Source organism: Leptodactylus fuscus, chromosome 6 (assembly GCF_031893055.1).
Source record: "Leptodactylus fuscus isolate aLepFus1 chromosome 6, aLepFus1.hap2, whole genome shotgun sequence".
Taxonomy (NCBI): domain Eukaryota; kingdom Metazoa; phylum Chordata; class Amphibia; order Anura; family Leptodactylidae; genus Leptodactylus; species Leptodactylus fuscus.
Genome location: NC_134270.1, coordinates 93,734,915 through 93,759,595, shown reverse-complemented (window position 1 = coordinate 93,759,595; position 24,681 = coordinate 93,734,915). Strand labels below are relative to the sequence as shown.

The 24,681-nt window shown below is 44.5% G+C and overlaps 1 protein-coding gene across 2 annotated transcripts in view; it reads right to left on the bottom strand.

Annotated features, from left to right (window-relative positions):
- The window catches only part of PTPN1 (protein tyrosine phosphatase non-receptor type 1), a 60,611-nt gene extending 36,220 nt beyond the window's left edge, over positions 1–24,391 (bottom strand). Inside the window, exon 1 of one of the 2 annotated variants that reach the window (XM_075276823.1) lies at positions 24,257–24,391. In XM_075276823.1, the coding sequence (XP_075132924.1) occupies positions 24,257–24,319 (63 nt within the window). In that variant the 5' untranslated portion in view covers positions 24,320–24,391. Of the gene's footprint in view, positions 1–5,487; positions 5,716–24,256 lie in introns of those variants that run through there. The other variant, XM_075276824.1, reaches the window with a different exon arrangement.
- Positions 24,392–24,681: the final 290 nt, after the last annotated feature.

The window sequence follows — 24,681 nt, the reverse complement described above, 5'->3', positions numbered from 1 at the left end:
AAAGACTTAATGAGCTGGATAAAATTATCAGCCTGTGCCATCAATTTATGTCTATTATAATAAACACGTTCTCATAAAGATACATAGCCGATGAAGTGAATCAGTGGCTAACCTGTCTTCTGATATTATATTCCATATAACGTTAATTTTTCTGATTGAAAGACTTTTTTCCCAAAAATTTTTGGAGGAAAATGGGGGGTGGGGGGTGTCCAAATGTAACGGGTTTTGGTGCATCAATAGTGGAATGGGGACAGTGACCCTGCATCAGCATGATATCGATCAGCAATAGAGAAAAGGGCCACAAATGGACCCGCTGGGAGATCTAAGTCTCAGGAATTGCGCTTCCACCACAGTAAAGATCAAATCGGCTTTATTTGGTAAAACACAAACACTACGCGTTTCGGGCTTAGCACAGCCCTTTATCAAGTGTGATAAGCCCAAAGGTAATACCGCTGATGTACAGATGGTGCGGAGCTTCACCAAGCAACAGGCCTCCTCCTACAGGTCGTGTAAATGGTAAAACCTTTATACAGTGGATTGCTCACAAACATGGACCTCATATAGGCCTGGTAAATACCTAACTAATGCCTACTCTTTAACCTATGAATCACAGATTCTTTGATCGGTAGTTAATCACTATTTGACACAAAAAACACTTAACGTTTCACCAACTAGCAGGAGAATGATCAAGCCTCCGCACCGAGTGAAAAACCTGTCTTTGCCATCCCAATTGTAAGAGACAAATGTACACGTGCAAGACAAGCTAGATACAAAGTGGAACTTAGCCATTTATTCAGTCCACAGAAATTGATGAGTGCGCACGTGTCATTTGTTATTTATCTTTATGTCGCCCACCATTCATCAGGATCAAACCTATAGACATCTATACACAAAGGGGCACACTTATTATGCTACTTGTGTCTTTTTGGGGCATAAATTGTGCCTTTTTACGGCCTATTTCTGCCTTGCTATTTAAATATGAAGCATTTGCACCTTTTTTTCCCCTTCAGATATTAAGCTGCCATTGCCACTTTTTTAGCAAAAAAAATGGGCAAAGTACACCTAGTTTAAGGTGCATATAAATTAATACGCGCACAACAATTTAACAAAGTGGTGCGCCTACATAACAATCAGATTGTCTAAAAAAAATATATATATATATATATATATATATATATATATATATATATATATATATATATATTTTCATCTAATTTGCATGGGAAAATAAACCCAAACAAATCATTTATTTATTATGCTTATTGGAATAGCGCCATCATATTCTGCACTTTACAGACAATCACTGTCCCATATACGGCTCACAATTTACTTTCCCTACCAATATGTCTTTGAAATCGGTAAAAAAATAAATAAATATAAATATGCGCTTTGAAATCTCCCTTCTGTGCACTACTGCACATGCTCGAGCGCCATTTTCTTGTGGACAATGGAAGAAAGCGCACAAGAAAATGGCGCTCGGGCATGTGCAGTAGTGCTCAGAACGGTGCGTTACTGCGCATGCCCGAGATTTCAAAGTGTAGGATCGAGACTACAGAGAATGGAGGCAGTCACACCTACGGAGGAGGAGGGCATCACAGGAGCACAAGCAAAGGAGGGGGTGTTACAAAGGTATGACGCAGGTGGGTGCACGATGGCTTAGGGAACGCCCAAGGTGCACGAAGAGGTTCATTTGCATATCGGTTTTCAAAATCTAGTAGCAGCACCTGAACAGCCTTTTTAAAGGCTATTCAGGCATATCCCTATCTAAAATCCCAATTTCCCAATGATAGAGCCCCTTTACAGTTACAGGCCTGATAGTGTGTTTGCGGTTTAATCTGCTGTCTCTTTAAGGAGACAAATGACTCTGTGTGGTCTGCTACCAGTTCTGTGCAGTGAAAGTACCCAGCAGCTTCCTTCCAGGCTCTGATTGGTGACCTCTGTACCAGCAAAAGTCAAAGACTTCTCCGAAGCGCTGCAGAACATCCTCTCCCACACACACAGCAGATGTACTTCTTCCCTTAATTTCCGGATCTGGCCGCTTCACACGGTCAAACTCAAAATGGGTTTAGCAGAAATTTAGATGTATTCAAGTCAAATATTAACCCAAGTGAATACAAAGGAGAAGAACAAGTCCCTGCCACAGAAAGGGGGGTATTGTGATGGTGGAAAACACATAGGTTTTCTGTACTTGCTGACAATGGACACCAAGGTTGAAACAAGTGTGTTCCTCTACAACACACAGACTCACCCTTTCTCCCAATTTTATGTCTAATCTAACTCTGCCCCTCTGCAGTCTGTGCTACAAAAATTTGTCTCTAAAAGGCAAATTCACTACAAGGAAATGCAACATGGCAGCTAGCACTGCACACTCCTCTTCCCAGGGGTTTTCTTGCAGCTCCTTACCTACAACCTTCTGGTAAGTTTTTTTTTCTCTCCAAGATGGCGCCGCATTGAGTGGCTGCCTCGATACAGAGCTCCAAGCTGAGCGCAACCTTTATCTTTCCTTTTCACTCTTTTTGTCTGTATCTTCAAGAATCCTCTAACCAAGCAAACTAGGACTATGAATTAGCAACTATAAATCGAATGGAAGACCCTGTGGAGTATTTTTTTTCCTTTTGTTTCTATTGTTAAGCATGGACAAGACTCAAGACCTGATTCAGCTGGAGTTTCTTGTGTGCACATGTGCCTGTTACCATCCCCCCACGAGCTAAGGACAGCATGTTTCACCATACGGCAGAGAAATCTGGAGGAGAAACCTACATGGAAGTGTGGACTTCTTCTTTCAAGGAGATGATTTTTGGCTTCTATTGCTGATGTGTGAAGATGCCTACAGCTGACTGGTATTTCTTTCTATTACTGTGGACACGTGGGACTCTGTTGCAGCCTGGGAACCTACCATCACCCACCTACCCATGAGTTTATGGAAGCATGGCAAGAGCAGCACCATGTATACCTGGATGGCTTCAGACTTCTTTGGGCAGTAGAACACCGTGGTAAGAAGAGAGGAGGAGGGCTTGTGATTAAGGACATTTGGGGCATTTTTTGTGGTTAATGGACAATAGTGCTGATGCAAGATACCGAACTATCAGCTGTGAGTAGGAGATCTCACTACCTACCAAAGGAACTACCACATGTTATCATGATAGCTGCATATGTCCCCCACCTCTGCAAAAAAAACTTTCTGCCTGTTATATCTACATACTGTGACCCCCCTCCTCGTGTCCTCCAACCACAGTCAGCTGTGTTATTAACATCACTCCACACAGAGAACTAAATGATCCTGCAGTGTGTCTGTGTTTCTTTCTTTTTAAGTTGCTATGATTCCTAGTATTTCTCTATCTGCCATGAGCTTGTATGTGTTTTCTCTCTTGTTATATACTATTGTACCATCCATGAAACTGTATCACTGAAATTTCCCCATTGTGGGACTATTAAAGGATTATCTTATCTTAAGCGATGGGGAAAATTGTTTACAATATTACTGACTGCTTCCAACAACCACCACTGGTTCAACTTACTTAAGAAGTTGTGGTATACTGTAGGTATACATGTTAATAGAATCAACTGATTTGAAACCATGTAACCACTAATCTACACACTGTTTATATGAATCTCTCTGTACTGCCCAGGTTTCCATAAATCAGAAAACTCAGGTTGAAGAAAGGTTAAGGTAGGATACACACTACTGTTGGTGTCTGCTCAGAAGGTGTCAGTTATAAAAAAACAAACAAAAAAAAACAAAACAAGAAAACAAAAACGAAGACCTATCATAACAGACGCAAAGTCAGCGTCACAGGTGCTTCCATTCATTTCTATGGGTGCGTGCTGTTCGGATCGGCTGATCCGAACAGTGTTCGCTCATCTCTAATTGCTATCAGTTTACTGTCTGTTATATATCCATTGCCCATAGACCTCAATGTAAAGAAAAAAAAATAAAAAATTACGGACACTTGCTGTCCATTTTTTCAAATAGACAGACAAGTCCTGCATGTAGGATTTTTGCGTCCGCTTGAAAAAAACAGACATAGTTGTAAACAGACACTAAAGGACACAGATTAAATCACATTGAAATGAATGGAAATTGCAAACGGACCAGCTAGTGTCCGTTGCTAAAATCTTGTGGGGACAATATCCACGGACACCAACGATAGTGTTTGCGTAAAATGCAGAACAGTGTTTCTGGTGTCATACAAAATACAAGAGTCATCTACTGTATACACCAAGATTTTTTTTCTGTTTCATTTCCAAAAGATATCAAAATAAAAGCAGTTGGAATAGAAATATTTATATGCAGGTGTAGCTTCTCCCAATCTCAGCTGTGTTTTTAACTGGTACCTATAGAAATGATATACTGTATATAAACAAGCAACGTTGGGGTCATATGAAATAAGTACTCTTCTGCAATTTATAATGGCAGAGATAACTGTCCAAAGTAACTACATTCAGTATCCCTGCTTTACGAGAACCCATACACACCCGTACTCCAGTGAGAGAAAAAAAAAAGTGGACAAAAGTGGATTTTAGAACAGGAATTTCCGAAAAGAACTAAAATCAGTTAAAGTATATGACAGCAGCTGGTTAAGGAGTTCATATAACCGCTAGTGGGGCCTCTACATTTTGTCAATATAACAAATTGCTACTTTGGGAGTACTAGGTTGGAACTTTTTTCTTTAGGGGTACTTTGTATTGGGCATGTCCATGTCTGTATAAATAAGTGCTTTTCAATCTTTTCAAGCAAAGCAGCACTCTGAAGAGAGACAGCTCTGGTAATTGGGGGGGGGGGGGGGGGGGGAGGCCCATGGGTCTGGACTTGCTGCGTGTGAGGAGCTTTGCTGTACGAGCAAGTCCGGACACAGGCTCCTTGAAATACACAATGAATCAGAGGATGAAAGATTTTTTAGGAGCGTCTACACACAATATAACTTTTTGCAGAGAGTCAAACACTGACACAGGACAGAGAAGATTCTGGCATATAGGACAGGGAAAATACTGGGCATGCTGGGATGCCAGTTAGGTGTTGCAGAGGATTTTGCGATAAAAGTCTTACAACTGCACAAAAAGGATTCTGGCATTGGGTGTCAAATATGTTACATATGGCACAAAGTCAGAGGCGATACAGAATGTACTAACTTAGAAAACCATCAAGGAAAAAGCAGGGCCACAAAATACAGCCATTTTCATCTCAGTCATCATACAATATCCAAATCCATCCAATGTGATATAACAAAGACACCCCATTCCCCCCACTTCTATCATGGACAGCAGGAGAGAGGACATGAGGGTAAAGAACAGGCAGTGAGGCCTCTGCACCCTAATGACCCCAGAGCGGCGACTGATGACATCATCACATCCGTACCCCCTGAGATCCCAGGCTGAATGATATACCAGCACAGTGGGATCATAATAAAAGCAGAGTACACACAGCTCCGCACAAAAATGATCCCTTCAAAAGAAGCCAAACCCAATAAATGAGACAGCTGCATTTACCTTCAAATGCTTACTAGGCCCCAAACGCAAGATGATGCAGAACAGCAGGGCAAGCCCTTACACACAGATTACAGTGGGTGTATGCTTCTCTGCGGCTGAGTGACAGCTACTGCTCTCTGGAAACTTCAGTGCTGCAGAACTAGATTCCATTCATCTATATGTGATCTTCTGTTCAACTCTCTGCGCTGTATATTGCTGGTAGTCTAGGTATATAGACTCCACTGCCACGTTTCAGCATTCCATGCATATGAATGGGGTTTTCTTTGTTCAAGAGATGGAATTTTTTTATCTTTACACGGAAACAAGAATACAAGAATAAGTACAATACTGCTTATTTGTACAGATTTTTAATGGAATAGCAGGCAGATAAACTCAAGGGTCATAATCCTTCTGTACATCTATGGCAGTTCTGCTGATCTCTGGTGACAAACCTGCCAGATTTACAATATGGTAACATAATAACATACGCTGCTTATCAATGTATAAGAAAACTACAACCTTTAACAAAGAGAAGGAGAAATTTACTAAACTTAAGAGGCTAATTAGATTAATTTTCACTAAAAGCTGGTGTACAAGTCCTGAACCATATTTAGGAGTTATTCACATGACCATGATCCATCCATGAAGACTGGGAATAGAACTCATTGTAATACAGCGCATTATGACGCAGCGAGCTCAAGACCAACCAAAGCACTGTAGATAGGCCAACAGTGAGAAAAATAAATCTGTTTGGACCCAGGTAACCCCCTTTAAAAGGATTCTACCACTAAACCAACATTTTCTCTAATTATCACGTCGGAATAGCCTTAAGAAAGGCTATTCGTCTCTTACCTTTAGACGTGGTCTCCGCGGTGCCGTTCCTTAGAAATACCGGTTTTAACTGGTATGGAAATGAGTTCTCCGCAGCAATGAGGGCGGGTCCCAGCGCTCAAACGGCAACCCCACTGCTGCCCGAGAGCCTGTTCCAGCGATGCCTCCATCTTCAGATGCAACCCTGCCTCTTCTGTCTTCCGTCTCGACGCCTGCGCAGTACACTTCTGTATTGAACTACAAGAGCAAGAGAGGCCTCCCAAAAATGACTGCCTGCCCACCCTCATTGCTGTGGAGAACTCATTTGAATACCGGTTAAAACTGGTATTTCTAAGGAACGGCACCACGGAGACCACGTCTAAAGGTAAGAGACGAATAGCCTTTCTTAAGGCTATCTCAACGTGGCAATTAGAAATAAATGTTGGTTTAGTGGTAGAATCCCTTTAAACTTTTCAAGATCTCTGCTTACTGCCTGTGAATGATACATGCTATTGTTGCATTTATCTCACAGACTTGTCTAGACTGTATACAACTTTAGCAAACTCTCAGATATGAGGATAGATTACATAGATAGATAGATAGATAGATAGATAGATAGATAGATAGATGAAAAATGGAGCCACATGGATAATAGACAAATATTCTAGAGGGGCAGAACCATATCCATCACCTATTCTGAACTGGGATGGCCCCTATGGTATGTGTGTATACAGGGGCCTGCAAAAGTATTCATACCCATTTTGTCACTTTACAACCAAACTTAAAGAGGACCTTTCATCAGATTGGGCACAGGCAGTTCTATATACTGCTGGAAAGCTGACAGTGCACTCAGTGCATTCAGTGCACTGTCGGCTTTCCCCATCTGTGCCCGTGTAAAGCGCTATCGGTCCCGGTAAAGTAGGGCTTTACAGTCAGAAGGGCGTTTCTGACACTTAGCCAGGGACGCCCTTCTGCCCAGCAGCGCCTATCGTGCTGTACTGTGTGAGCAGGGAGGAACGCCCCCAGTCTTAGAGCACAGCGCGATAGGCGCTGCTGGGCAGAAGGGCGTCCCTGGCTAAGTGTCAGAAACGCCCTTCTGACTGTAAAGCCCTACTTTACCGGGACCGATAGCGCTTTACACCGGGCACAGATCGGGAAAGCCGACAGTGCGCTGAATTCAGCGCACTGTCAGCTTTCCAGCAGTATATAAAACTGCATGTGTCTGATCTGATGAAAGGTCCTCTTTAAATGTATCTTACTGAGATTTTAAGTCATAGCCCAGCACAAAGTAGCAGATAATTGTGAAGTGGAAGGAAAAGGATACATGGTTTTCAACATTTTACTCAAATAAAAATCTGAAAAGTGTGATGAGGATTCTGATCCTGAGGTCCCTCTGATACAAATCCCCCTGTACCCCACAAGTGCACTGCCCTCAACCCCTTTACTGGTATCTCAGATCTCTGCTATGAACTCTTTCCATGCTCCATCATAGTGGTCGACTTTCCTCTCTCAGTTGCCTACAAAGCGATTTCAGATCTCTCATATGTGAAGTAACCGAGACCTGCCAGGCAGAGATATCTGAAGTACGCAAAGATCTACATTCCATAGCTGCCAGAGTTGAAGCTTTGGAGGATGATCATGATCGCATAAGAGCTTATGTAATGCGCCTCCATGATACTACTGGCGCTTATGCAATGCCATTTAGGAGCCTTTAGAAAGGCTATTGGAAAATATGCTTATTTCAAACTGCATTTCTGCAATGACAGGATCCCTTGAACTAGTAATATCTCAGTTTCTGCTAGTACTTCAGGTGGTGTAAAAGAATTTGAAGTGACTTTACAGCCTGTAGGATCTCGGATGCCGGGAGACGGGGTGCTCTGGCCTAGACGTGACTGCGCACGAGCTACTGTGTCATAACTGTCCTGTCAGAGCACATATAGAGTCAGCTCATGTGCAATGATTTCCTAGATGCTGAGTCAGCATTCTCTACACAGCTTGCGGGAGATCACTATTCTTATCAGCAAGTCTTACCAGTAAGTTTCATTTGGGTGATCCCTGTTTAGTGTATATGTGGGTGTATTTCTAGATTTAAATGTATTCATATACCATTTACAGGGCACTAGCCATATATTTTTCAATCAACCAAGTCCATTATATTTCTTCGAGATTTTTCGCCATAGGATTTTTATTCATTATAGATTTATCCATTTAATGGTCCAATATAAATTATTTTTTAATTACTATGGTACATGGTGGATTTTTACTAATTTGTTTATATAAAATATTGAAATTTCTTTCATAGTATTGTTTATTTACTATATTTATAAGTTGTATACGACTTTCACACCAGCATCTGGTCTCCGTTCTGAGGTTTCCTGTCCTGTTTCCTGGAAACCTGTCATGCTGAGTCCGGCCGTGAGCGCCAGTGAGCGTTTTATGCTCTCCGCGGCGAAAACGGTTTCTTTAAACCGGACACAGAGTCCTGCATGTCCGACTCTCTGTCCAGTTAAAAAAAAAAAAAAAACACACCTGTTCCGCTGCGGAAAGAATAAAACGCTCACGGTCGGACACTTTTCAAACCCATTCAAATGAATGGGTTTGAAAGATGCCGGCAGGTTTCCGTCTCCTGCCCGCTTTCGTGCAGGAAACGGAAACCTGCAGAACGGAGTCCCGGGCACAGATGTGAACGAGCCCTGAGTTTGTAAGTTTATATCCATATGTGGTTTTGTATTTTATACTCAGCATTTTTGCTTGGTCTACACTAGATCTGCAGGATGAAGGGGGCGGTGTGCCTTTGAAATGTGTTGTCATATGTCAGTACAAAGGTGGATTTCCATACTACCGTATACCAGTAGCGTTGTCTAAGCAATTGACTTACCCATACTTTAATTGTACCATTTCTTATTGATTTCTTGTGTCTGTGAACATGACGGACATATTTCACCTGAACATTTCAAGTACTAGTTGGGAGAAATTTCAATGAAAGACATGTCTATTAAATTAATGTCACAGAGAAGATAAAAGCAAAAGAACAGAACAAGAATGGACTCAATGAGCTAAGTTATCAGTGATACAAACGTCCGGCCCTGAACCAACCAGTTGTATAGACCAGCTTCTGTCCCTATAGGCTATACAGGGCCAGAAGCAGAAAGATCCATTCTCTGTATAGCAGCCAGACACCACCACTACAGCTCATATCCCAGTAGGGGGCACCAGGAGCAGCTTTGTACAGCTGACCGATGTGATATCCTGCATCTCTTTATTCTTTCCCTTGCTTCTGTATTGAGAGCTGCTCCCCTCTCTCTCACTTGTGCCTTGACCTGTCCACTGTGCCATTTCATACAGGAATTTATCAAATGGTATAGTTAGCATTTTGACCCCAACAGCGCTTCCCAAAGATTAATGTGAAAAGAGAAAACTGAAATTTTCATATGCCATTTCTGTACCCAATATCTTGTGCTCAGCTTGTGTCAGCAGAGATGCACTCCAAAAACCGTTAAGAGGGTTATCCAGAGTACAACAGCTTTTAGAGCGTTCATTTTTGACGCAACATATTGGGCCCTGAAATGACGCTGTGCATTCATTGTGGAAAATAAATCAATGCAACAATTGGGGAATAAAAATGGTCACTACACTCCTGGATATATTCCTTGAGGTGTGCAATTTCCAAAAAAGCAGTCACAAGGATTGCACTTTACTGGCATTTGCAGTGTTTTGCAAAAGTGGCATGGCATATAAACACCAAAGTCTAAATCTGTGCTCCAAAAATCAAATAGCGTTCCTTTCCCTCTGCCTCCAGCAGTTTATACCCATATACAGTATGACATGAAGTGATACAACAGTGTCATATGTAGGCATAACCTGCTGTTTAGGCAGACTGCAGGACGCAGAAGGGAAGAAGTACTGTTTGCCTTATAGAGCACAGGTTTAGTTGTATTGTATTGTATTTGGACACCATGTCACGTTTGAAGAACCCCTACCAGTCAAGTGAAAACAGCATCCTTAAAGAACTTGTCAAGGGGTAAAGTGAGCATTATTTTTCAAAATCTGAATACAAAGTGAATGGCAAAAAGTAAATATGCAAGCTGCGCAGATTACATATGGTACACATGGGGGGGATTGAAAAAGACGTAAAATTTATTCTGGCATGGCTCTTTAACATTAACTTTTTTGCCCTTCACCATACAGCAAAGTAACATGTTACCTTTATTGTACGGGTCATTATTATTACTACAATACCTAATTTTGCGCAATAAAAATCAATTTTGAAAAAAAAATGTTTTTGTATCCCCTTCTTCTGAGAGGTGCAACATTTTTATTGTTTTCTCTGTTGACAGAGCTGAGTGAGGGTTTATTGTTTGCAGGACCAGTTGTGCTTTGTATTTTAAATATTGAACAGGAAAAAGATGTAGACCTGGCATCCGTAAGCAAAGTGTCAGGCTCAGGGTAGGGGCCTAGCAAACCAGCTGCAGCTCTTACCCAGGCACCAACCTACAATGTATGTGGACATGTAGCATAAATGAATAAGAAAAAAACTGGGAGAATTCGGGAGCGCTGCTGTTGGTAAATCAATTGATGAATCAATAACTAACACAAAAGTAGTTTATTGTTTCCAATGGACATAAAATAAGGCAATGAGTTTCAACAAAACAAAGGGACTCAAAGTGTAGAAAAGAGAGAAACGATTTCTCTCTTTTCTACCCTTTAAGCCTCTTTGTTGTCTTTCAATCATATCCCACCCAACATAGTGGCTCCCTCTAGTTGTTACTTAGTCACCTACTTTTTCTCCACATATCATTTTACTTGCAGGTCGGGTCCCCGTTTTGCTGAACCTGCGTCTGCCTCTTCACTCTGCCTCTTCCTTACCTCCCGTGCTCGTGAGCTTAACGCACGCGCCCCCTCCCTTTCCGTGACATCAGCACCTCCTCTTCTTATGTAGCATACATACGTGTACATACCTTTTTATCCATTTCTATTTTTATATATATTCTTGTTTGCATATTTAGGACCTTACCTGAGAACTTTTGAGATAAGATTTTATTTCTTTGCTATGGCTTTTAGCCTTCTAAATGTATATTTTTGGTATTATGTTTTTATGTATTATATGTAGCGGCATGATGAAGAAGCTGGTCCTGCGTGGAGACGTGTTGCCTTATTTTTATGTCCATTGGAACCAATAAACTACCTTTGCGTTTACGTTATTGATTCATTTATTGAATTACCAATAGCAGCGCTCTCTCAGCTTTTTCTTTATTTTCATTTATTCTACATTTTGTAACTCAATATAGCAAAAAAAAAAAAAAAACTTGATGGGGTTGTCCTATCTCAAGGATCCTATCTATACTGGTAGCTTATGTAAATTGAAGACTCTTCCTAAATATACTGCTTTAGAAATGCTGCTTTGTTCTCCTGCTATGTGAACTTATTCCTTCCTTTGCTTACACAGCGTTGCCATAACCATTGACCTATAGACAAGTGCCTTCACTTACTCAATGCTCCTGGCGGCACGACAATCGGTCAGCTAATTGCAGGTTGCTGATAAAACCTGGTCTGTTATCTCTCTATGTAAACATACAGATAACACTGAGCCCATTCTGTACAAGCAGCTGCATATTATCTGACCTGCATTAGCGTTCTGTGTCCCGTTCAGCAGGAAGGGGGGGGGGGGGGGCGTGGGGAGAAATACAGGAAGTGAGAAGAGACTACCGGCAAAGCTGCTGAAATACTGAGATGGGAAAATACCTTTAATATTTTTTTTTTTGTTTGTTTTAAGACATTCACACAGTGGGTTAACTAATGTTTTAGTTTTATTGTACAGTTTTTAAGGACATGCCGATAACAAATGTGCACTGTTCTATACAATTTCATTATTTACTTTTTTATATATTGTATGAATATGGAAAAAAGGCCTTTTTGTGGCAGGTTATTTTTACATTTACTTTTTCCCAATAGGGGACAAGACTCAGGAAGGACCACAATACACACACAATATATATATATATATATATATATATATATATATATATATATATATATATATATATATATATATATATATAGGCAGGGAAATTAACGTGATACAGAGCTGAGGATCGACTAGGTAAATGAACCCTGAGATATTTCAAGGAGGAAACCGGCTAGTGGAATGGGAAGGACGGAGTGAGAGAATCCGCCATACAGGATGATAGTCAATAAGGGCTTCAGTGTCCAATCATGGACACTGCTGCCAGGTCCCTGCTGTATAAGGCCGGGTTCACACGGAGTTACGTGCCGCGAGATTTGGCACGTAGACGCCGCGTGACCCTTTGCGTGCCGTACACGCTCCCATTCATTTCAATGGGAGCGGGGAGCGTATGCGCCGCGCTAGTTTGCGGCCGTGCATTTATTCACGGCCGCAAACTAGCGCGGCGCATACGCTCCCCGCTCCCATTGAAATGAATGGGAGCGTGTACGGCACGCAAAGGGTCACGCGGCGTCTACGTGCCAAATCTCGCGGCACGTAACTCCGTGTGAACCCGGCCTAAAACAGCAAAGCTGGCTGTGGAGCTCTGGTGCAAAATGCCATGCAAAGGTTTAAAGCCTCTTAGTGAGATTATATATATATATATATATATATATATATATATATATATATATATATATATATATATATAGCTGTTTTATACAGCAGGGACCTGGCAGCAGTGTCCATGATTGGAGACAGCTCCAATCATGGACAATTAACCTATAAAATTACATGGTCAAAAGTAACCATGGTATCTGTGAAGTAACATTCACTTTCAGCCTCTTGTTTGGTTATGGAACAGCTCCCCACTGCTATATCGTTGGAGCTGTTCCATTGCTATGGCAATGAGGAGCCTTCTGGTGCCTCCCAGACCCACCAATGCTATATGACTTCTCAGACATGCCTGTGGCAGGGCTGAAGAGTAACGTAAGGATTTTACCATAGAATGCAAAACTGTAGTACTGCACTTAAGTGCTAGCTTAAGTCCCCTATGGGGGCTAAAACCCCCCCCAAAAAACGTATATACTCAAGTATAAGCAGAGTTTTTCAGCACAGTTTTTGTGCTGAAAAAGCCCCCCCCTCGGCTTATACTCGAGTCAAGCGGTCTGTGACCAGCCGCAATAGTAATATATAGAAAGTGGCTACCTATGCAGATGACTTGTTCTTTGTGACTTACCCTGTGGTTTCTCTCCCCAACCTGATCTGAATTAAACATCTAACCCACCCTGTCAAACTATAAAATTAATAGAGATGAGCGAACAGTGTTCTATCGAACTCATGTTCGATCGGATATTAGGCTGTTCGGCATATTCGAATCGAACACCGCGTGGTAAAGTGCGCCATTACTCGATTCCCCTCCCACCTTCCCTGGCGCCTTTTTTGCTCCAATAACAGCGCAGGGTAGGTGGGACAGGAACTACGACACCGGTGACGTTGAAAAAAGTAGGCAAAACCCATTGGCTGCCAAAAACATGTGACCTCTAATTTAAAAGAACAGCGACGCCCAGCTTCGCGTCATTCTGAGCTTGCAATTCACCGGGGACGGAGGTTTCCGTCCAGTTAGCTAGGGGTTAGATTCTGGGTAGGCAGGGACAGGCTAGGATAGGAAGGAGAAGACAACCAACAGCTCTTGTAAGAGCTAAATTCCAGGGAGAAGCTTGTCAGTGTAACGTGGCACTGACGGGCTCAATCGCCGCAACCCAGCTTTCCCAGGATCCTGAATGGAATACACTGTCAGTGTATTCCCGTATACCCGATATATACCCCCGATACCCGTTCCAACGGTGTGCCCCCCCCCCCCCACCTTCACCCCAGAAATACCCTGCAAGTCCCCTAGCAATAGAATTGGGGCTATATACACCCACTATTTTTGCTACTGCCATATAGTGCCATTGTCTGACTGGGAATTCAAAGAATATATTGGGGTTACAAATACCCTCATTTCTTGCTACTGCCATATAGTGCCAGTTTCTGACTGGTAATTCAAAGAATATATTGGGGTTATAAATACCCTCATTTCTTGCTACTGGTATATAGTGCCATTGTCTGACTGGGAATTCAAAGAATATATTGGGGTTATAAATACCCTCATTTCTTGCTACTGCCATATAGTGCCAGTTTCTGACTGGTAATTCAAAGAATATATTGGGGTTACGTGCACCCACAATTTTTGCTACTGGTATATAGTGCCATTGTCTGACTGGGAATTCAAAGAATATATTGGGGTTACGTGCACCCACAATTTTTGCTACTGGTATATAGTGCCAATTTCTAACTGGGAATTCAAAATGTGCAAGGCTCCCGGAAAGAGACGTGGACGAGGCCGTGGGCGAGGTCGGGGGAATGGTTCTGGGGAGCAAGGTAGCAGTGAAGCCACAGGGCGTCCCGTGCCTACTCCTGTGGGGCAGCAAGCATTGCGCCACTCCACAGTGCCAGGGTTGCTTGCCACATTAACTAAACTGCAGGGTACAAACCTTAGTAGGCCCGAGAACCAGGAACAGGTCTTGCAATGGCTGTCAGAGAACGCTTACAGCACATTGTCCAGCAGCCAGTCAGACTCTGCCTCCTCTCCTCCTATTACCCAACAGTCTTGTCCTCCTTCCTCCCAAAATTCCCAAGCTTCACAGAACAATAACCCCAACTGTCCCTGCTCCCCAGAGCTGTTCTCCGCTCCTTTCATTGTCCCTCAACCTGCCTCTCCACGTCACGATTCCACGAACCTAACAGAGAAGCATCTGTGTCCAGATGCTCAAACACTAGAGTCTCCTCCATCTCCGTTCGATTTGGTGGTGGATGACCAGCAACCCACCCTCATCGACGATGATGTGACGCAGTTGCCGTCAGGGCATCGAGTTGACCGGCGCATTGTGCGGGAGGAGGAGATGAGACAGGAGTTGGAAGAGGAAGTGGTGGATGATGAGGACACTGACCCGACCTGGACAGGGGGGATGTCAAGCGGGGAAAGTAGTGTGGATGTTGAGGCAGGTGCAGCACCAAAAAGGGTAGCTAGAGGCAGAGGTCAGCAGCTTAGGCGAAGCCAGGCCACACCCGGAATCTCCCAAGATGTTCCAGTTCGTACCCAGCCCCGCAAAACTCCCACCTCGAGGGCACGTTTCTCGAAGGTGTGGAGATTTTTCAAGGAATGCGCCGAGGACAGATATAGTGTTGTCTGCACAATTTGCCTCTCGAAATTGATTAGGGGCTCTGAGAAGAGCAACCTGTCCACCACTTCAATGCGCCGTCATTTGGAATCCAAGCACTGGAATCAGTGGCAGGCAGCAACGGCAGGACAAAGGCCGCCTGCCGTTCACGCCACTGCCACTGCCTCTGCCACTGCCGACTGTGCTGGCGATGAACACCAAAGGACGAGCCAGGACACCACTTCATCTGCCTCCGCCACTTTGTTGACTTCTTCCTCATCCTCCCCTGTTCCTGTCTTATCTCCTTCTCCTGCACCATCAAAGGCACCATCAGGCGCTTCTTTACAACAACCCACCATCTCTCAGACATTGGAGCGGCGGCAGAAATACACTGCTAACCACCCACACGCGCAAGCCTTGAACGCCAACATCGCTAAACTGCTGGCCCAGGAGATGTTGGCGTTCCGGCTTGTTGAAACTCCCGCCTTCCTGGACCTGATGGCAACTGCGGCACCTCGCTATGCCGTCCCTAGCCGTCACTACTTCTCCCGGTGTGCCGTCCCCGCCTTGCACCAGCACGTGTCACTCAACATCAGGCGGGCCCTTAGTTCCGCGCTTTGCACAAAGGTCCACTTGACCACCGACGCGTGGACAAGTGCATGCGGACAGGGACGCTACATTTCACTGACGGCACACTGGGTGAATGTAGTTGAGGCTGGGACTGCTTCCCAAACTGGCCCGGTGTACCTCATCTCCCCGCCTAACATTCCTGGCAGGGACACGAGAAGAACACCCCCCTCCTCCTCCTCCTCTACCGCCTCCTCCTCCGCTGTTAGATTGACCCCAGCTACGAGTTGGAAACGTTGCAGCACTGGCGTTGGTAGACGTCAGCAGGCTGTGCTGAAGCTGATCAGCTTGGGGGACAGACAGCACACTGCCTCCGAGGTGAGGGATTCCCTCCTCGATGAGACGGCAATATGGTTTGAGCCGCTGCACCTGGGCCCAGGCATGGTCGTTTGTGATAACGGCCGGAACCTGGTAGCAGCTCTGGAGCTTGCCGGACTCCAACATGTTCCATGCCTGGCCCACGTCTTCAACCTAGTGGTGCAACGTTTCCTAAAGAGCTACCCCAATGTTCCAGAGCTACTGGTGAAAGTGCGGCGCATGTGCGCCCACTTTCGCAAGTCGACAGTAGCCGCTGCTAGCTTAAAATCTCTCCAGCAACGCCTGCATGTGCCACAACACCGGCTTTTGTGCGACGTCCCCACACGCTGGAACTCAACGTTTCAGATGTTGAATAGAGTGGTTGAGCAGCAGAGACCTTTGATGGAATACCAGCTACAAAACCCTAGGGTGCCACAAAGTCAGCTGCCTCAGTTTCACATCCATGAGTGGCCATGGATGAGAGACCTTTGTGACATCCTACGGGTCTTTGAGGAGTCCACAAGGAGGGTGAGCTCTGAGGATGCGATGGTGAGCCTTACAATCCCGCTCTTGTGTGTTCTGAGAGAATCCCTGATTGACATCAGGGATAACTCAGATCACACAGAGGAGTTAGGGATAGCATCCGATCCGTCACAGCTGGAGAGTAGGTCCACACATCTGTCCGCTTCACTGCGTTTAATGGAGGAGGAGGAGGAGGAGGAGGAGGAGGAGGAAGAAGAGTTGTCCGATGATGTGATGGTGATACAGGAGGCTTCCGGGCAACTTCGAATCGTCCCATTGTTGCAGCGCGGATGGGTAGACATGGAGGATGAGGAGGAAATGGAGATTGAACTTTCCGGTGGGGCCAGAGGAGTCATGCCAACTAACACTGTGGCAGACATGGCTGAGTTCATGTTGGGGTGCTTTACAACCGACAAGCGTATTGTCAAAATCATGGAGGACAACCAGTACTGGATCTTTGCTATCCTTGACCCCCGGTATAAAAACAACATCTCGTCTTTTATTCCGGTAGAGGGGAGGGCCAATCGCATCAATGCTTGCCACAGGCAATTGGTGCAGGATATGATGGAGATGTTTCCAGCATGTGACGTTGGCGGCAGGGAGGGCAGTTCCTCCAGTAGGCAACCAAGTTCTCACCGGTCCACACAAACGAGGGGCACACTGTCTAAGGTCTGGGACACCTTGATGGCACCCCCTCGCCAAAGTGCCGCCACGGAGGGTCCTAGTGTCACCAGGCGTGAGAAGTATAGGCGCATGTTGCGGGAATACCTTTCCGACCACAGCCCTGTCCTCTCCGACCCCTCTGCGCCCTACACGTATTGGGTGTCGAAGTTGGACCTGTGGCTTGAACTTGCCCTATATGCCTTGGAGGTGCTGTCCTGTCCTGCCGCCAGCGTCCTATCTGAGAGGGTGTTCAGTGCAGCCGGTGGCATCATCACTGACAAGCGCACCCGTCTGTCAGCTGAGAGTGCCGACCGGCTCACTTTGATAAAAATGAACCACTACTGGATAGAGCCTTCATTTTTGTGCCCACCTGTGTAAAGCACCCCAACATGAAACTCCATGTCTGTACTCAACCTCTCCAATTCCTCCGCATCCTCATACTCATCCACCATAAGCGTTGCACAATTCTGCTAATACTAGGCTCCCTCCACCCTGATTTCCCCCAACTCTGCTGGTTAGAGGCTCCCTCCACCCTGATTTCCACCAACTCTGCTGGTTAGAGGCTCCCTCCACCCTGCTTTCCCACAACTCTGCTGGTTAGAGGCTCCCTCCACCCTGCTTTCCCACAACTCTGCTGGTTAGAGGCTCCCTCCACCCTGATTTCCACCAACTCTGCTGGTTAGAGGCTCCCTCCACCCTGCTTTCCCACAACTCTGCTGGTTAGAGGCTCCCTCCACCCTAATTTCCACCAACTCTGCTGGTTAGAGGCTCCCTCCACCATGAATTGGTCCAAACTGGGCTGTTTAGAGGCTCCCTCCACCATGAATTGGTCCAAACTGGGGTTTTTAGAGGCTCCCTCCACCATGAATTGGTCCAAACTGGGGTTTTTAGAGGCTCCCTCCACCATGAATTGGTCCAAACTGGGGTTTTTAGAGGCTCCCTCCACCATGAATTGGTCCAAACTGGGGTTTTTAGAGGCTCCCTCCACCATGAATTGGTCCAAACTGGGGTTTTTAGAGGCTCCCTCCACCATGAATTGGTCCAAACTGGGGTTTTTAGAGGCTCCCTCCACCATGAATTGGTCCATACTGGGGTTTTTAGAGGCTCCCTCCACCATGAATTGGTCCAAACTGGGGTTTTTAGAGGCTCCCTCCACCATGAATTTGCCCAAACTGGGCTGTTTAGAGGCTCCCTCCACCATGAATTTGCCCAAACTGGGCTGTTTAGAGGCTCCCTCCACCATGAATTGGTCCAAACTGGGGTTTTTAGAGGCTCCCTCCACCATGAATTGGTCCAAACTGGGGTTTTTAGAGGCTCCCTCCACCATGAATTGGTCCAAACTGGGGGTTTTTAGAGGCTCCCTCCACCATGAATTTGCCCAAACTGGGCTGTTTAGAGGCTCCCTCCATCATGAATTGGTCCAAACTGGGGTTTTTAGAGGCTCCCTCCACCATGAATTGGTCCAAACTGGGGTTTTTAGAGGCTCCCTCCACCATGAATTTGCCCAAACTCTGCTGGTTAGAGGCTCAATCCACCCTGATTTTCAAAACAAATGTTGGTGCCAACCTCAACTTACTACAAGGGCCAAATTCACTGCTGGTGACAAGCTCTCCTCACTGCAAGTGCCAAATACACATGTTTCAAGGTGTTTTCCTACTGTCAGAGAGGTGGTATTGAGTGTGTAAAGTGTGTAGTTGTTAGGCTGTGATGTTGGGGTAATAGAGGGTCTTTGGTGTGTTAGATGCCCCCAGACATGCTTCCCCTGCTGTCCCAGTGTCATTCCAGAGGTGTTGGCATCATTTCCTGGGGTGTCATAGTGGACTTGGTGACCCTCCAGACACGGATTTGGGTTTCCCCCTTAACGAGTATCTGTTCCCCATAGACTATAATGGGGTTCGAAACCCGTTCGAACACACGAACATTGAGCGGCTGTTCGAATCGAAATATCTCAAGGTTCATTTACCTAGTCGATCCTCAGCTCTGTATCACGTTAATTTCCCTGCCCTCTTCCAATCCATTAATTCTGATCTTGAAAGATGGTCCCATGGAACATTCACTTGGTTCAGTAGATGCTTCATCTTTAAAAGAGAGGCCTCAGGTACTCTACTTCCTCCAGAACCTCCCGATCTCCATTCCTTGCAATTTTTTTTTGCCAAGTTTTCTTAACTCCTAGCCAAATTCGACTAGGCTAAAGAATTTGTGCAGACAGCGAGATCGGACAAATTTTGCCTGAAATCTGCAGGCAGAGTGGGGCCTTACTAACATCAACGCCTACCATGTGTCTGCCCACCTCTCCTGGATGGCATCATCATGCTGTCATTAAATTATGGGTGGGTTTGCAATCCACTATTTCCTTGATTCCCCTTACCTCAGCCCCTGGCTATTGACTATTCCATGTGAATAGTCAGTAGGTCGCTGTCTCCCCCCTCCATTTTATGGATAGTGGTATGTACCTTTTCTGCCACTCATTTATACCACCCAACACTTCCAGATGTATTAGATGCTTCATAATCTGGATTTCGCCACTGGGACTGAGCGGATCTACACAAGGCTCATTACTTCCTCTGTAATGGTACACGGTTGTCTGCTCAGGATCTACTGTGATAACTTATTACAGAGGCCCACCACATTGGTTTTTGGAGGGGAAAAAAAATAAAAAATAAAAATCAGCTTTTCCACTTACTAACCATCCTAAGCCACCCCTCCTCAGATGCCTGTTCTAAAACTAACTTTGAATCTGTGTGTATGGGCTTCGGCCCGGTCCTCCATGTCCTATCTCTATCCATTGTATATACCATGCAGCAGCCTCTAAAAACAGCAAAAACAATTATATGGCCACAACTCAATGAACCAATGCAGAAGTTATATTTTTATCAATGTACAAATCAACAGGCAGATGCAGCAGGGGCGGAGCTTGATTTATTAGACACAGACAGAAGCCTAAAAAAGTCAATCCTAGCTAAAGAGAAGACATTAGGCACCAATTCAAGAGGAAAGATGGAGCATTTGCAAGTGTCTGTAAGTGCCTCTAATAAATCAGGCTCTGTCAATCAAGGTCAGTTGCAGCCAACACAGAGCTCAACCAGCACTCAAGAGAGAACACCCAATGGCAGCTAGGAGCGCAGGATACAGTATACACCAATGCATGACACTGCTCACAACCAATAACACATAAAATGCAAGGCGGAAATTACAATATAAATTTCCCAATATAGCAATATGAGCTGCAGCAGATGATGATAATAATCAGAACATACTATGATACAGAAGTTGCTATAATACCTTCACAGGCGCCAGACACCTGTAAAAAGCAACTTTATGCCTTCAAAATTGTCTCATGTGCATCAGTACAGGTCAGACTTTAACTATGATTTGAAGTCCCTGGTTTAACCGAACAGCGCCACTGCAAGGAACTACAAGTAAGCACCGCCTCCTGACACTTACAATCATGCTGCATGGTGTCCTGCTGCCTCTATGTCATGGAGACCATCCTAGCTGTCAGGTCGTCTTTCAGACAAATCTTCTATCTGGCAGACTGCCGGGTGTGGAGCCAGAGGTACACTGCTACAGGTCTAGATGCCGGGCCTGATGCAAGGAGAGCAGGCCTTGGGATGCCATTGCAGCCACATGCCACTGTTCTCAGTGACTGAGTCACTCACCAAAGGCAGAGAACAGGTTAACAGCTATAAAAGTCATTTACCAACTAGTAGCAGCTCTGTCCCCAATGCGGATCATGAGTGCCTGAGCAGGGGGCACTATGGCTGGGACCGCAATTTCGCGCATGCGCAGTATGTTCGGCAATCTTCGCCGAACAGAGCGTACTGCGCAGGCGTCTGACAGTACGCTGAAGAAGCAAGGGGAGGACACCGAAGACCAGAGAGGCGGCGCTGCGGTCGGTTTTCGAGCTGCAATGGGGACGCCCCCATCGCTGCGAGAGAACTAATTAGCATACCGGTACAAACCGGTATTTTGAACGAACGGCGCGGCGGAGAGCACTTCCACAGGTAAGAGACGAATAGCCTTTTTAAAGGCTATTCTGACGTGGTAACTAGAAAAAAAAAGTGTTTTAGTGGTAGAATCCCTTTAACCACTGCCCCCTACGTCCTAATACATTACAACAGAGGCAGCAGGAATCAGTAATCATCCCTGCAGCCTGCACAATAATTCCTGAGTCTAGCTATATTCATAGGACCATGAATAGTGGCTGTGTGACGTCCATTTTTTTTTTTTTTTTTTAATGAATGTTATATGGAAGCATTAATTCAATTCAAGTGAATGGGGGCTATTCACATTACTGTTATTTTGAAAGTTGTAGGTCATGTCTTTTTTTTAATCCATTTTCATGGACCCCTTTATACACTCAAATGTGAAAAATAAGTGTTTTGCACCTCGGTCATGTGAGTGCACCCTTGCTGCAGCTCAGCTGTAGTAACATAGTACATCCAATAAAACAAGTCTAGAACTGGGAGATTATGACCCAAATCAAGACCACGATTAATTTAGCATTTTACCCAGACTACGATTAATGAACGATTTTAGGATACTCTCCTTTTCACATGCCACACCACTTATTTATAGGCCTTTTTCATACCAGTGAATTTTTATTTCAGTCATTCACTTATCAGCAACCCAGAGAAGATAGTGTAGAGTGACATATCCTTTAGCCAAAGGCAGGAGTGAGACAGGATGGCATGGATGCAAAATACTCAAAATAATTTATGTGCAACTTCACAACGATTCAAGGGGATGTCCAGGCTAAAATTTTATTTTTTTTAATTAGGTTGGGTTATATATTAAAAAAAAAATACTCACCTGTTTCCACCCAGTTCTCCAGTGTCCTCCCAGCACGGTCCTTCTGCTCGGCTGTCTTTTGCAGAAGTCCTTGGCCAGCTGAGATGTCCTTTACTTAGGCTGTTGATTGGCTTCAGTGGTCATGTGTGGTGGGGACCATTGACAACGGAGCTGCAGGATCAGACCGGACCGTGCTGGGAGGCACAGGAGCACCAAGGACAGGAGAGTTTTTTGTTTTTTTCCCCCCTTTCTTTAAATCTCCCGGCCTAGTTTTAATTTTTTTTATCCCAGACAACCCCTTTAACTGAGCTTTATGCAAGTCTATGAAAGATGTACATACGTTACAAAAAATAAAATAAAAGTGTATATATATAGATATATGTATCTCTATCTCTCTCTTCAACGCCAGGGCCCCATGTTGCGAAACTGCAGTGTTTTGGCCGCAGCACTCACATCGCCACAAAAAATGTTGCGTTTTACAGTGCCTGCAAAGTGGATGGGATTCTGGCTAATAACATCCATACATTGGAGAAAAATATCTGCAGCAGAAATGCTGCGATTCAAAAAACGCTCACATTTTTGTAAATCGCAGGACATCCATTATATAGGAAAAGCGCTGATGGTTTCCTTATAGGTATAATAGAGGCAGAAAGTCCACAGAGGAAAACTCTGCAGATTTTCTGTTAAAAATGCTGCAGAAAGAACTGTGATGCGTGTCCGCCACGGTCCTTTCCCCGGCATTTTTTTTTTCAGCGATTCGATCTGATAACGTGATAACCATGAGCACCTGACAATCTGCTTTTGCCAAACAGAACGTTACTAACAGGGCATACATTAATAGCAATATCAACTATAATATCCATGTGTCCTAAACAAAACAAAAAAAATTGTATAAAAAAATATATAAAAAAGTTGGTCAGTAAAAGGTAGGACATCAATACACTGTCAGTGAGTGATGGGTTTTTACAGTGTAATTTTAGTGTTTGTTATAGGAACAGTTACAGTATAAGAATAAAATACTTTTCCGCTACCAGATTGTGATAAGAGTGTTATGAGCAAATCCACTCCACATATAACATACACCATCTGTGCATTATTCACACTGTGCTTTATACCCCACAAGAGTGCATGAAATAACGCATACGTGTTTCTAAGAACACATAAATTGCATAAATGTATGTGCAGAATAGCAGTGTGTGAGAAAGCTATAACCGCACACGGTTAGTATTATAAAAGTCTGCTCGGTGTATGATACAATAGCGTATATAAAATACAACAGGAAAGTGGAACAGCTGCTGTTAAAGTGTTATGAGCACAGTGTGTTATCATATAGCATTATTACTAATACCTCATGTGGTGTAATCCCATTATTACAGTATACTCTTTGTTACTGCAGTGTCATATACAACCATTCAGGTCACCAGCATGTAATCCCATTATTGTAGTACATTACCAGTGCATCATGTAACCTTACCGCTGTACATTAGTAATATGTAGCACGGTATAGTAACATTAATGAAGTACATAAGGAGTGATCAATATGTCAGTATGATGAGTCCAATGTATAACATAATATTCTAATACATTATCAGTATATAGAACACTATCACACTGCCACATTATATAATACACTGCGCTGTCAGTGTTTGGGATTATTACAGTATTACAGGGCTTTACATGATATACAGTAAGAGATGATTTTCATTGTTATCTGTAACATTATCACACTACAGGGTATACATTATTATCTATAGGTAACATGGACGGCAGCATAACAATAGAGTACGTAAAGAGGAAAGCCAAACCCCACTGGGAACCCCGGAATATGACGTGGAGATCACTTAGCGGCGGAGTGATTGACAGCTGTCAGTCATTAACCCCTTCCCATCAGTGGCGGAATGGGTGCCATAGCGGGTGCAGCCCCGGGCCTCCTCACCTGGTAGATAGAGTTCCAGCTGTTATTCCTGTCTGCCTCCCGGAACTCTAGCTCTATATCCATGTCTGCCCGCTGTGTGTCCGCTCCGGCCGCCGCCTGACACCACTGCACGCAGCCGGAAGCGCGCACTCCCACCTCCCCGGGCACCCCAACGTCATTTCCGCCCTTGGCACAACCAATGAAAACACAGCTTGGGGGGTACTTACGTACCAGGATATAACGGCGGAGGCCTGTGGAGAACGGTGGTGGTTGCTCAGTATCTCCTCAGACACACTTAGCTTTAGCGGATATTACATGCATATATTCTATGTATACGTCGTAATACATTAAACCATTGATAGGTGAAGTGAGTATCAATGGTTGTCTTATTACAGCTACTGTTGTGAAGGGGCGGCCGTGTATTAGGCAGCAAATGAAGACTGACT